This window comes from Erpetoichthys calabaricus, chromosome 2, assembly GCF_900747795.2.
Source record: "Erpetoichthys calabaricus chromosome 2, fErpCal1.3, whole genome shotgun sequence".
Lineage (NCBI taxonomy): Eukaryota > Metazoa > Chordata > Cladistia > Polypteriformes > Polypteridae > Erpetoichthys > Erpetoichthys calabaricus.
This window is the reverse complement of record NC_041395.2, coordinates 38,780,367-38,794,862: the sequence shown is the minus strand read 5'-3', so window position 1 is coordinate 38,794,862 and position 14,496 is coordinate 38,780,367. Positions and strand designations below refer to the sequence as shown.

General features: G+C 40.3%; 1 protein-coding gene across 1 annotated transcript; it reads left to right on the top strand.

The window, feature by feature from the left end:
- Positions 1–5,898: 5,898 nt before the first annotated feature.
- LOC114645779 (G-protein coupled receptor 4-like) lies at positions 5,899–14,270 on the top strand. The gene is made up of 2 exons (XM_028793621.2): positions 5,899–6,067; positions 12,202–14,270. The coding sequence occupies exon 2, from the start codon at positions 12,326–12,328 to the stop codon at positions 13,382–13,384; it is 1,059 nt and encodes a 352-aa protein (XP_028649454.1). The 5' UTR covers positions 5,899–6,067; positions 12,202–12,325; the 3' UTR covers positions 13,385–14,270.
- The last annotated feature ends 226 nt before the right edge of the window (positions 14,271–14,496 follow it).

Here is a 14,496-nt window from a genome sequence, read left to right as displayed (position 1 = left end):
TAATTAGTTGTGTTAGTGAATTAAAGGAGTGGATGAATAAGAACTACTTGTCTTTAAATACAGATAAAACAGAGATATTAATTGTTGGAGGGAATGATGCTGATCACAACAATATTTTGTCATCATTTAACTCAGTGGGAATCCCAGTCAATTTTACTGAATCAGCCCGCAATCTAGGAGTTATCTTTGACTCTAGCATGTCATTTAAAGCGCATATTACAAAGTTGTCCAAAACATGTTTCTTCCATCTTAAAAATGTTAGGAAATTAAGGCGCTTTTTAAATAAACAGGATTCTGAGAAACTAATTCATGCATTTATCTCTAGTAGGATTGACTACTGCAATGCGGTGTTCACTGGATGTTCAAACTGTTCTTTATACAGCCTCCAGTTAATCCAAAATGCGGCTGCGAGAATTATTACAAGAACAAGAAAATACGAACACATAACTCCAGTTCTTAAATCCTTACACTGGCTCCTGGTTAAGTTTAGGGCAGATTTCAAAATCCTTCTTTTAACATATAAAGCATTAAATGGTCGAGGTCCGGCTTACTTGTCTGAACTTATCATGACTTACAAACCAGAGCGCACATTAAGATCTCAAGATGCCGGTCTGCTTATGATTCCAAGGATTAATAAAATAACAGTGGGAGGTCGAGCTTTTAGTTACAGGGCCCCTAAACTGTGGAATGGTCTGCCTGCTACTAAAAGAGATGCCCCTTCGGTCTCAGCTTTTAAATCCCGGCTGAAGACTCACTACTTCAGTTTAGCATATCCTGACTAGAGCTGCTGATTAACTGTACAGACTGCATCTCTGTTGTTAGTCATTAGCACTTAAACATAAGTAACATGACAGTTATAATTATATACTAACCCTCACTTATTCTGTTTTTCTTCTCGGTACTCAAATGTGGCACTTGGTGCCACGGCCCACCTGCCAAGTTGTTTTGCCTGCCTAAGGAAAAGTCATCCCAGATGGAGGATTGCAGGAATCGTGGGAGAGAGGGGTCCTTTCATCGGATTGGCTGGCCCAACACTGTTTCAGCTGTGGAATGGCCAAATGTGGGAGGCAGCTTGAAGGATGAGGTCTCCAGGACTCTATACAAATCCAAATCTTATTATGGGATATATCATCTACTGTTAAATTCTGCTCTGTACTTCTAAAATTTATATTTTTTATTTCTTACTATATTGAGAAATTGTTCTGTTCTGTGTACTGCATTGTATTGTATTGACCCCCTTCTTTTGACACCCACTGCACGCCCAACCTACCTGGAAAGGGGTCTCTCTTTGAACTGCCTTTCCCAAGGTTTCTTCCATTTTTCCCTATAAGGGTTTTTTGGGAGTTTTTCCTTGTCTTCTTAGAAAGTCAAGGCTGGGGGGCTGTCAAGAGGCAGGGCCTGTTAAAGCCCATTGCGGCACTTCCTGTGTGATTTTGGGCTATACAAAAATAAACTGTATTGTATTGTATTGTATTTTGGAACAAAGTGCTTTGGACCAATGAGACAAAAATTGAGTTATTTGGTCATCACAAAATGTGCTTTGCATGACGGAAGAAGAAAACCGCATTCCAAGAAAAACACCTGCTACCTACTGTCAAATTTGGTGGAGGTTCCATCATGCTGTGGGGCTGTATGGCTAGTTCAGGGACTGGGGCCCTTGTTAAAGTTGAGGGTCGGATGAATTCAAACCAATATCAAAAAATTCTTCAGGATAATGTTCAAGCATCAGTCACAAAGTTGAAGTTACTTATGCAGGGGTTGGATATTCTAACAAGACAATGACCCAAAACAGTTCAAAATCTACAAAGGCATTCATGCAGAAGGAGAAGTACAATGTTCTGGAATGGCCGTCACAGTCCCCTGACTGTCCATACTCGGCAGCCATCAAATTTAACTGAACTGGAGAGATTTTGTATGGAAGAATGGTCAGAAATACCTCCATCCAGAATCCAGACACTCATCAAAGGCTATAGGAGGCGTCTAGAGGCTGTTAGATTTGCAAAAGGAGGCTCAACTAAGTATTGATGTAATATCTCGGTTGGGGTGCCCAATGTAAGAGTTGTATTTGAACCCTGTTCTATGTGTGCACCTGGCGCGTGTCTGAGTCTCATATCCTTCTGAGCTTATGCTTAAAAGCTGACGCTGTTATTTTATTATTCACTATGATAAAATGTATTTCTTGTCCTTTATATAACCCCTTAAGAGAAGAAGTGCTATATTTATGTCATAACCTTTCTTTTACAATACTGTTTTCTGTTTTGTACCAAGCTGGATCAATATATATATATATATATATATATATATATATATATATATATATATATATATATATATATATATATATATATATATATATATATATATATATAGAGGCCATTGTTCTTTTCTTTTCTTCTTGAGGTTCACACAGCTCCTCAAAATAAAAATGAAAAATATACATTGAAAAAGTCACGAACATCCTAAATTGTGCCTATCAGACGAAAATGCCATCAACAGACACTTGGACATGAACCCAGCATATGCAGTCTTAAAAAGAAGAACATCCGCATATTAAATAAGATTTTATGACCAACACCATCCAAACTCCACCTTATTAACCCACTCCATTACACCCACCTACCACCCCTGCCTCATTTGCCATATATTCAATCAAATTGTGGTCATCTAAATTCTAAGGTATCAACATCTGCCTTGTACTGTTAGCAACTAGGTGTAACCAATCATGTTAAAAGTTTTCTGAATTTGTAATGAATTCCTTTTAAAGAATAGTGACCTAATCAATGGATTGTATAAATAGAGTGCAGAGGACACTTTTTCCTTTGCAAAAACACTGATATGATGCTTTTTGCCTCTTCGGAGATTTAGATAAAGAATATCGATTGATGCTTTCTCCTGCCTGTGTTTTATTGCTTAATCGGGGCATTCCAGTGTGTGGGGGTGTCTGTGTTCATAATTTTCTTCCACACCAAATTTATGCACCTGTCTAATTTTGTTGTGATGCATATTTTCTGTTAATCCAATAAACTTAATGTCACTACTGAAATCCTACTGTTTCCATAAGACATGTCATATATTAAAAGGAAGTTACTACTTTGAAAGCTCAGCCAATGATAAACAAAAATCCAAAGAATTAAGAGGAGTTCCCAAACTTTTTCATATGACTGTGTAATGTTAAAGTGAAGTTCTGTGATATGGTTTGCATATTTTCAGCTAGAAATCTACAATGGGAGAAAATGAGTCACATATCTTAAAATAATTTTTTATTTTTAAGATTTCGACAACTTGCCAGGTGTCATCATCAAGAGAAAATGATTAGACAAACAGAAATCAAAGACAATATATGGCAAATGAGGCAGGGGTGGTAGGTGGGTGTAATGGAGTGGGTTAATAAGGTGGAGTTTGGATGGTGTTGGTCATAAAATCTTATTTAATATGCGGATGTTCTTCTTTTTAAGACTGCATATGCTGGGTTCATGTCCAAGTGTCTGTTGATGGCGTTTTCGTCTTATAGGCACAATTCGGCCAGCTCTCTGGCACTCTTAGTATTAGCCCTGAATTTTACTTGCACCGTGTCCCAGTTACACGTGTGTCCTGTTAAACTTGTATATGTGTACATCAGAGATCATGAGTTCTTCCTTCTGATGGCATTCCTGTATGCGTGTTGCGAGTGTTTTAGATGTTTGTCCCACATATACAGCTGGACATGAACTGCATGGTATAATGTTAGCTGCATTCTGTGAATCTGCAGCAGATTTATTGCTTTTGCCATTAAAAAGAACTGTCCGCAGAGTGTTTGCCCTGTTTATGTGCTGTTTTGATGTCTGATTTGGAGAGGATGCTTTCAGATACACCACAGTGATAAGGAAGGCTGTGCCAGGTAGAATGGGAAATCAGGTTAGAGTCGACTGTTTGCCAAGGTCTGTTGTGTCTCCTATGTAGGCATTGTTTAATAAATGTCTTGGGGTAGCCGTTTGATGTGAACAGATGGAACAGATAATGTCGTTCATTCTTTTTGTTTCCTTTGTATTACAGTGGGTGTGCATCCTTCTGAACAGAATCTTAACACAGCTCCACTTATGCAATGCGGGGTGATTGCTAGAAAAGTGTAATATTTTGTCTGCATAACATTCCTTGCGCTAAACACTCGTTACTTCTTTCAATGGAGATGTCAAAGAAGTTGATGCCTCTGTTCATTTCTCTTTCCATTGTGAACTGACGTGGTTGTGGAATTCATTCAGTTGGTCCCTTTTTAAAAGGTGGACTGTGTCGTTGATTTAGCGTATCCAAAGTTTAGGTCTGAACTGAGTCGGAGCCACGCTTTCAAATTGTTACATAACCATTTCGGCTAAGAGTCCTGATAATGGAGATCCCATTGGCATGCCATCTTTCTGTTTGTAGTATTTTCCATTAAAATGGAAGTGAGTTTTTTGGTAAAGTGATGTTAAATGCATTATGTCCTTTGTGGTCAGCTTTCTTCATGCTGTTATAGTGGGGTCACAATTTAGTTTTGTTAGTAAAGTCTCTGTGGCCAGGAATGTATATGTATGTAAGTATGTATGTGTAAGAAAGGCGCTATATAGGCGCTGACCTGACACAGACTGATACCGGAGGCACGCATAAAAGTAAGTGAACTTTAATTTTTCTTCACATTTGGGGCACATCTTCCTCATGTCCCACAGGCACAACACAGTCCCAAAAGCACCAAAAACACCCAAAACACCACACTCTTCTTCTTTGCACAACCACCCCTCCCGGCAAACACTGTCTTCCTCCTCCCAACTCAGGCTCTCAGAGTGAAGGCTACCGACCCCTTTTATAGTTCACCCAGAAGTCCTTCAGGTGCTTGACCACCTGCCTCCAATTGCACCTCCGGGTGTGGCTGAACTACGGCCCAGACAGGCCCAGGAACCCCTGCAGCGCCTCCTGGTGGCCACCCCAGATCCCAATAGGGCTGTGGAGAACTCCATCTCCCATGGAGCCCCACGGGTATCTGAGGCACCACAATCTCCTAGGGGGGCTGCCACCAAGTGGTCCGAGGGAGATATTGTGCAGCCCATGCTTACTCCCCTGGCACATACACAGAAGGGGTGTCCTGGCCGGGCACATCCATCACAGTATGTGTGTGAATATAAAGAGGAGCAGTGTATTCAGTTTGCCTGTATACAAAAATACAAATGTTGTGATAACAAACAATATGCCGGACTACATTAAAGATTAGACTACTGAATTTGTTTCTGTGTATTCAACACACTTAAAACAATTCACTTACTAGTACAGTAAATAAAGATTACAACAGGTCAGCCTCAGTGTTTCAAGGATCATGCTGTTCTTGTAAAGAGCTTCTGTAAAAAGACAAATCTGTAAGATTATAATACCTTTCACTATCTATCTATCTATCTATCTATCTATCTATCTATCTATCTATCTATCTATCTATCTATCTATCTATCTATCTATCTATCTATCTATCTATCTATCTATCTATCTATCTATCTATCTACAGTATCTGTCATATAGTACATTTCACTATCTATCTATCTATCTATCTATCTATCTATCTATCTATCTATCTATCTATCTATCTATCTATCTATCTATCTATCTATCTATCGTATCTGTCATATAGTACCTTTCACTATCTATCTATCTATCTATCTATCTATCTATCTATCTATCTATCTATCTATCTATCTATCTATCTATCTATCTATCTATCTATCTATCTATCTATCTATCTATCTATCTATCTATCTATCTATCTATACTTGGGGGCTCTGCTAAGTTATAAACGTAATAAACTGGCAGTGAATTACTCAAATGCTACGCTACTCCTAGCAGCAGGCTTACTTAAGAAGTAGGCAGACAGTGCCACCTAACAGTTGATTTCACAGCACAGTCACAAGGATAAGAGCGCTCAGCATGGCACATCCACTTCCCACTAGAGCACATTCTCATATGTAGGACAGTACAACGAACATCTTGCTCCCTGCCCTTTTGGAAGTGAAGAAACTGCGGGTGACTGCTAATCTTTAACTTTGTCACTTTCTCCCTGGTCCAGGGCTACAATGTATGTATTCATACTTTTTCCTTTAATTGTTTAGGTGTATTAACAATGTGATTTACTTTGTAGTGCTGTATACTGTATTTGTATATGTACATGTACTGTACATGCTGTGTTTTGTTGCATGTCATGTTTTTTATTACATGTATGCTTTGGCGCAGGCTTGTTATTTGAAAATTCCTTTATATTGGGTGGAATTATAAATCTTTTGGGTGACCTGAAATATCACTGGGCACCAAGCAGTAAAAACAAAACCATATGTTAGGGGTGCTTCTTTGTAATTAACTAATTTTTACAGTATATGTGAGAATACGTTAATTGAAAAGTTGTATCATATGGCAAGCCAAATCAACATTTTGAGATTACCTCAAAATGAATTTCAGATATCTAAAAAGGCTGTTAACCTTTTTAAACATATGCAGCTCATTTTACGATATCTCAAAATATGTATTATAAGATATCTGTAATACATTTTGAGATCCAGTATTTCAAACTGACCTTCTATGGATTTGAATCCATCTCTCCATTTTCTAAACCCATGTACTCAGAGCTTGGAGTCTGTCCCAGCAAGCATTGGGCACAAGGTAGGAACAATCCCAGGACAGGGCAGTGTATCAAAGGGGGAATACTAACAGTCACACACACTCAGGTCAATGCAGCACCCCTAATACACCTAGCTGGCATGTCTTTGGACTTTGGGAGCCCCTGGTGGGACCCCAAGCAGACACAGAGAAGACATACAAACTTTGTTCTGGCAGCACTGCCATTACACCACCATGCTGCCCCTGCAATTTATTAATATCTAAAATTAATCTTCAGATATTTCAGATTTGGCTTTTCATTAAGACTTTCCATCTATTTCAAGACACCTCAAAATATACAGTATTTGAAAGATGATTTAAAAATTCTTGGAAATCATTCTGAGATATCCTGAGATAGATTTTACATATCCTAAAATGGGATAGAAGCTATTTTGAGACATTGTGCTTTGAACCACATCTGGGCCTTAATTGTATTTTAATTGAAATGCATTTTAAAATATCAAAAATAAAAAAGAAAACCATTTTCTTAGCCCGCTTTATTCAGAGCCAAGAGAAACTAGGAAGGCAATGGAGGCAGAAACCAGCAAGGGAAGGGACAGTAGTTGCATCAGAGACTTCAGTTTTCTGTTCACAAAACACTTATGGGGTCAGAAGCAACAGACTCCTGTTAGCTTTGTGAAATTAACATTAAATGTGGATTAACTACACGATGTGTGTCACATACTTAACCTCCGAATGATCAGCAAACTTTGTAACCTTAAGTAATTCTTAGATAGATAGATAGATAGATAGATAGATAGATAGATAGATAGATAGATAGATAGATAGATAGATAGATAGATAGATAGATAGATAGATAGATAGATAGATAGATAGATAGATAGGAAAGGCACTATATAAGATGTGTAGTGCCAGCAGCCGTACCAACTGCACTTCTGAACAGGTAATCCACCTGAAGCTAAGGATATTTTGGGCCAGCCATCTAGGAAAATACTTGGATTGCTCCTGGAAGAGGTGTTGGTGAGGCCGTCAGGGGACGCATGCCCGATGGTCTGTGTGTGGACCCAATTCTCCAGTATGGTGACAGGGACACTGTGCTGAAACAAATGGTGCTATCCTACAGATAAGATGTAAAACTGGGGTCCTGACTCTCAGTAGTCATAAAACATCTCTGGGAATCTTTTAAAAAGAGTTGGATGTTTCCTGATGGCCTCGCTAAACTGCCCACCATGGCCAGGTCATTCTGACCCCCTAATAATCTCCTGTCCCTTATTGGCTAACTGTCTCTCTCACCCCTTCCCCACCACCATATAACACAAGAAGGGCTGCTGTTGTATTATCCAGGTGGGTCCTGTACATTGGTGGTGGCTGATATGGTTCTCCACTGTTCATGTAAGGTACTTTGAGTAGGTTAGAGAAGCACTATATAAATGGAATTTATTATTATTACTTATTATTATTATTATAGGTAGATAAACAGAAAAGCATTACTCTTGTGTTCATAGACACTTTATCTTTGCGAGTGATTTGAGTCACATGACTCAAGTCCTAATTCTTCTGTCTCGGGACTTGCTTAAAACTATTTTAAAAAGATTTGACATGACGTAGACTTGATTACTAATGACGCAGACTCAAGACTAATGTCTTATGTTACATAGTGCCACGATTACTATTTTTGAAATTGAATTCTGTTAATTTACATTTTGTTAATATACTCTTCATGCTCCATACCTGCATAAGTCATCAGGAATAATCAATGTATTGAACAGCATATGAATAAATAATCCTCCGCACCAACAATTATCAATTTTGGACATTCTCAGTTTACTGCAGACTACAGTGCAAAGAATGGAATGGCTGTTGTAGGTGCCAGGGAGGAAGGACAGGCATCCTATCTGGGATAAATTCAGGATTCATAACCGACAAAGATTCCATAATGGATGGACTGGGTAAACAGTCTTACTGGGAGCAGTTCATTCCCCTACACAACATGTGGCAGTGTTCCTCAAGGCTGGACCAGAATAAGATTCCCACAGGATGCCTGTCCTTCCTTCCTGCGTCCTACACTGTCTACAAGATTAGTACGTCAAAAATCATCAACATGACAACTTTGTCATTCAAAATTCATAATGACAGGTTAGCTAGCTAAAGAGTTGGCCACAAATACTGTTATTGGTGTGTCATTGTTCAATTAATTTACAATGTATCATAAAAGATGAAGGATTGTGAAAATTTTTTGTTAACTTATCAATACACAAAACTATGTAAAGAAGTTATTTTAATATGAGTGCTGAATATGTTACTACAGTAGTAGTGATGGGTGAACACTGCAGAGTTTGCTTTACTGTGAGTTTGGCAAAATCTCTGCAAAATTCATTGAAGTCAATTCGGAAGAAGGATACTGAACTAGTTTTGAGAGGCTTATTATGGTGCACTGGTGTTTAAATTGTCTTCAAGGGCTAGTGAAGCATGTACCAACTATGCTGGACTGATTATCTGGTGAAAACCGTCATCTGCTTGAGCTGTGAGAAGGCAGCGCTAACCACTGCATTACTGTTCCTCAAACAACGAAAGATGCAAAAGGAACGATGGCCACAAATAAAGTACAACGAATGGCCACAAACTAGTAAAAACTAGTAAATATATATATATATATATATATATATATATATATATATATATATATATATATATATATACATACACTGCTCAAAAAATCAAGAGTATAGCATCAAGTCAGTGACACTTGTGGGCTATTGATCTGCTCAGTTAAGTCGCAGAGGGGGTTGTTAATCAGTTTCAGCTGCTTTGGTGTTAATGAAATGAACAACAGGGGCACTAGAGGGGCAACAATGAGACGACCTCCAAAACAGGAATGGTTTAACAGGTGGGGGGCACTGACATTTTTCCCTCCTCATTTATTTTTTCACTAGTTTTGCATTTGGCTATGGTCAGTGTCACTACTGGTGACATGAGGCCATACCTGGACCCTACAGAGATTGCACAGGTAGTCCAACTTCTCCAGGATGGCACATCAATACGTGTCATTGCCAGAAGGTTTGCTGTGTTGCCCAGCACAGTCTCAAGGGCATGGAGGAGATTCCAGGAGACAGGCAGGTACTCTAGGAGAGCTGGACAGGGCCGTAGAAGGTCCTTAACCCATCAGCAGGACTGACTGGTATCTGCTCCTTTGGGCAAGGAGGAACAGGATGAACACTGCCAGAGCCCTACAAAATAACCACCACCAGGCCACTGGTGTGAATGTCTCGTGTGCTCACTGCCCAGCACCATTGAGCTTGATTAGCATTTGCCATAGAATACCAGAATTGGCAGGTCCACCTCTGGCGCCCTGTGCTTTTCACAGATGAGAGCAGGTTTACCCTGAGCACATGAGACAGATGTGAAAGGGTCTGGAGAGGCTGTGGAGAATGTTATGCGGCCTGTAACATCATTCATCATGACTGGTTTGCTGGTGGGTCAGTGATGGTCTGGGGACGCATATCCATGGAGGGACACACAGACCTCTACAGGCTAGACAACGGCAACTTGACTGCCATTAGGTATCGGGATGAAATCCTTGGAGCCATTGTCAGACCCTATGCTGGTGCAGTGGGTCCTGGGTTCCTCCTGGTGCACGACAATGTCCGGCCTCATGTGGCGAGAGTATGCAGGCAGTTCCTAGAGGATGAAGGAATTGATACCATTGACTGGCCCCTACGCTCGCCTGACCACAATCCAATAGAACATCTCTGGGACATTATGTTTCAGTCCATCTGATGCTGCCAGGTTGCACCTGACTGTCCAGGAGCTCAGTGATGCCATGGTCCAGATCTGGAAGGAGATCCCTCAGGACACCATCCGTCATCTCATTAGGAGCATGCCCTGATGTTATCAGGCATGCACACAAGCACATGGGGGCCATACAAACTATTGAGTACGATTTTGAGTTGCTGCAATGACATTTCGGTAAGATGGACTAGCCTGCCACATCAATTTTTCACTTTGATTTTCGGGGTGTCTTTGAATTCAGCCCTCTGTAGATTGATAATTTTCCATCAAACGGTGTGGCATCCTTTCGTTCCTAACACATCACCCAGTCCATATCAGTAGAGATATCCAGCAGGTTTTTTTCCCATTGAGATCTGGTGTGTTTTCAAAGTGTTCCTTTAATTTTTCTGAGTAGTTTATGTACACAGGTGTCTTATTTCTTGGGGAGGGGGAGTGTGAGGACCCCTTTAAGGCTTGTTTTGATGTAAGTGGCTCCAGCACATGGTTAATTATGCATGCAAATTCGCCATGTGGTGCTGAGCTGCCAGCACACAGGGATCAGTGTTACTTATCTAGTGGCAGTAGTCCTACTATTCTTATTATGGTCAGCTAATGTAACCCCTCAAATGAAAACAGTGCAGTTGTTTTTGTTTTTTTTTGAGCACTGATTGGGTTATGACATCCCATATGCCCAAAGCAGCTCAGCAAGAATCTTTCAGTATGCAGGCATGAACCCTCTGCGCATGGCCGCTACAGCTCTATGATGTCACATTGGCCTAGCAAATAACCATGGGATGCTAGGAAAAAAAAAGTTAATCTAATCTAGCCACAAACCAAATTTCCAAGAAAATATTTGCGGAAGAGGGACACTGGAAAATACAGCATATTCATTGAGAAAAATGGTTTGGCTTTCAATCGATTTCACCGATTGACACTTGTACAACACTCTGAAGTGACATAGACTTTCAAAATGTATTTCCTTTTAATACAGTGTGTTGTAGATGTAGTGCACTTATGAGGAAACTGTGGGAAATTGATTGTGCATATCTAAATTACTGGAAAGCAAAACACATTTAGCTACTATTCATTGTTTTTGTTTTCATGAATTCTACTAGCATACAGTAGACCTTATTATAATTATAGATTAATTGTAGATTGAGGTGAAAGCATAAGAACATTTTTACTCCAGTCTTCTCACCTATGATTTGACTTGGCTTAACTTGTTAAATCCAGAAACTCAACGTGACTTGCTTGAATGTAATCCTTATAAATTAAGTTTGACTTAAAAGTTTACGGTGAGGGCTTGAACTTAGTCTCACCTCTGGTTCCTCCTCCATTATGAAGTCTCTCATTCTCCTAGGCTTGTTTGTTTCCTCTTTTAGTTTGATATCACCTTTCAGCCCAGTGTGTTAGGAGGTCCTCAAGGTTTTACCTCTTGAAAAGCCTGGGAGTGTCTGAGAACTCACAAGGACGAGATGGAGACTCTTCTTGACTGTTGTTGACTGTTGTTACCTAGACAGCTCAGCATGCTGCCATTGTGACCTCCACCAGGAAAAGTCGATGTAAGTGAAGTGAGCTGTTTGCCTTGCCCCTTCGCCATTGTTAGCCTTGCTTGATTTGTATTTGTACTCAGACATAATTGTGCTGCCACATGCTTCTTATAGTGTTTTTTAACACTCATCCATGTTACTATTTTGAATCAGCATTTAAACAATGCCACTGGTGATGTGTGTCTTCCCCTACTGGCTTCTACTACAGAAAAAAAGCCTATATGTCCTTTTAGGAAGTACAACCAGACAACTAATGTCTGTTCTTTCTTTTTTCTTGCAGGTGTTTCTTAGCCATTCCACCTTTATCACCTCTATAGTGCACCTCTGCCACCAAGAACAGCAAGACAATGTGTAAAGATCTGTACTGTGGCTCATCATTCTGATGTGTTCTAGCGTGTAGGTACATGACTGATCTGATCAAGTTCGCATCTCCTAATGCTCTCAGAACACTCTTTGGTCAGCAGAGAATCATGAACAGTACCTGTAATAACATCGACTTTAACTCGGACAGAATCTTCTTCTGCATCCTTTATGGCTTCATCTTCTGCATCGGGATTCCCATTAACTGCCTAGCCTTGTTTGGCCTGTACCGTCTAGTGAAGTCCGAGAACGGTCTGCCCGTTTATGTCATTAATCTCCTGCTCTCTGATATCCTTCAAATTTGCACACTTCCTTTGTGGATTCACTACTACAGCTATGGACACCAGTGGTATTTTGGAGCTACCTCCTGTAAGATTATGGGCTGTATTTTCTATATTAGTCTCTATGCCAGCATCTTCTTCCTTTGTTGCATTGCATTGGAACGCTACCTGGCTATTGCCCACCCTCTGAAGTTTCCAACCATCCGCCGGCTGTGGTTTGCCTGCCTCCTTTCTCTGTCTTTGTGGATGTTTATTACCATAATTCCTGCAGTGGCCTTTAAGGTGCTTTTCCCAGAAAGCAACAACAGCTTGTGCATTGAAAAGTACCCCTCCAAGATGGATTTCATCACCTACCGGATAATTACCTTGATTCTGTCTTTTTTCTTACCATTGGCTTTTCTTCTTTTCATGTACCTCGGTACAATGAGAAGTCTTAGTCATGTCCAATCTGTGAATAAATCTGAGAAGAAACGCATCAGAGGCCTGCTCAGTCTGCTAGTGCTGATATTCTTGCTGGTGTTCGGACCCTACCACCTCACTGGCTGTGTCAAGTACATTGGTCTGGTGTTCAGCAGTGACATTTGTGAGTTTGAGGCTCGGATCTTCATTTTCTATCAAGTTGGCAGGGGGTTTCTTAGTCTGAACAGCCTCTTAGATCCCATCCTGTATATATTCCTCAGAATGGATTTCCAGGAGCAGGTCCTCTATTTTATTCCATGCTGTCAGAAGCTTTTCAGCCTGATGGACAGCAAAAGTGAAGTTGAGCCCAAAGGCACCATCAGAATGTCAGAACACACTGATAGCACCAACCGGTCTCTTTAGGCTGTGCTGGTCAAGTTCAAGTTGGCATGGGGTTATAGGAGCACTCATGCAGTCACCGCTATGAGCAGCACCTAATCTGGATTTATTATCAGAACAATTGCAACAAAAACAAGCCATCCAGCTCAGCAAGCTCGTCCATCCTATTCACTGTGGATTCTCGATTTTAGATCAATGTGTTCTAATATGGATTTTAAGAAATTGCAGATGAGTTTAGAGATGTTTATACTGAACCTAGGGCTGCCCATATTGAATCTATGAATGTATAAAGTGAATTTGGAACTCGTAATATTGAATCAGTATAGCGTGTGTGGAGTGAAGTACTGCACATTCAATGCATCCTTGGGCGCCATGAGGCCCTGGAGGGATACAGTAACTCCAAGACTAAACAGACTAGGAATAATACATCTAGGGCTGTGACTATTGAGTCTGGGCCTAGCCATACTAAATCCAATACTGGGTGTTGAATGTTTAGAGATAGCCCAGCCTTTAAATCTGTGGGTATGGATATTCAGTTTGAGGATGGAAATAGTGAATCCATAACTGAGCACACTAAATCCGCAACCTGGCACAATCAGCCTTTGAATGGGTGAGCTGTGTCTGGGGTTAGTCTTACTCAATATGTGCCTGGGTATAGTAAATCTGGAGCAGACAATACTGAACTTGTGTCTCCACGTAGTAAGATTGAGAGTAAGTATAAAAATAAATATAAATCTGAGCATGCTGTATCTGTAACGAGACGTAGTGATTCCAGGGCAGCTGACCAAGGCCACATTAACCCAATGGGCTAAAGGGTCTACAGTAGGGCCTCATCCACAAGGTGGCACCCTCAACATGATGGCAAAGGTCATTTTATTTTTTCAAAAGTACAATTAAAAGAAAAAGTGTCTGGGGAAAAAAAAGCTTATGGTTGATAGAATTCTAAAAGTCTACTTGAGCACTATCACCATTACATTTAGGCCTCACAATGTCAAACTAAAAGACTGAAAGTGGGTCACATAAATGCATTTGAAAAGGTAGGCACCACTGTGATGGTGCGGGTCCTGCTCCATGCTCCCACTTTACTTCTGGGAGCCTCTCGAACCCAATACCGTCGGTAATGTAACCGGATGAGC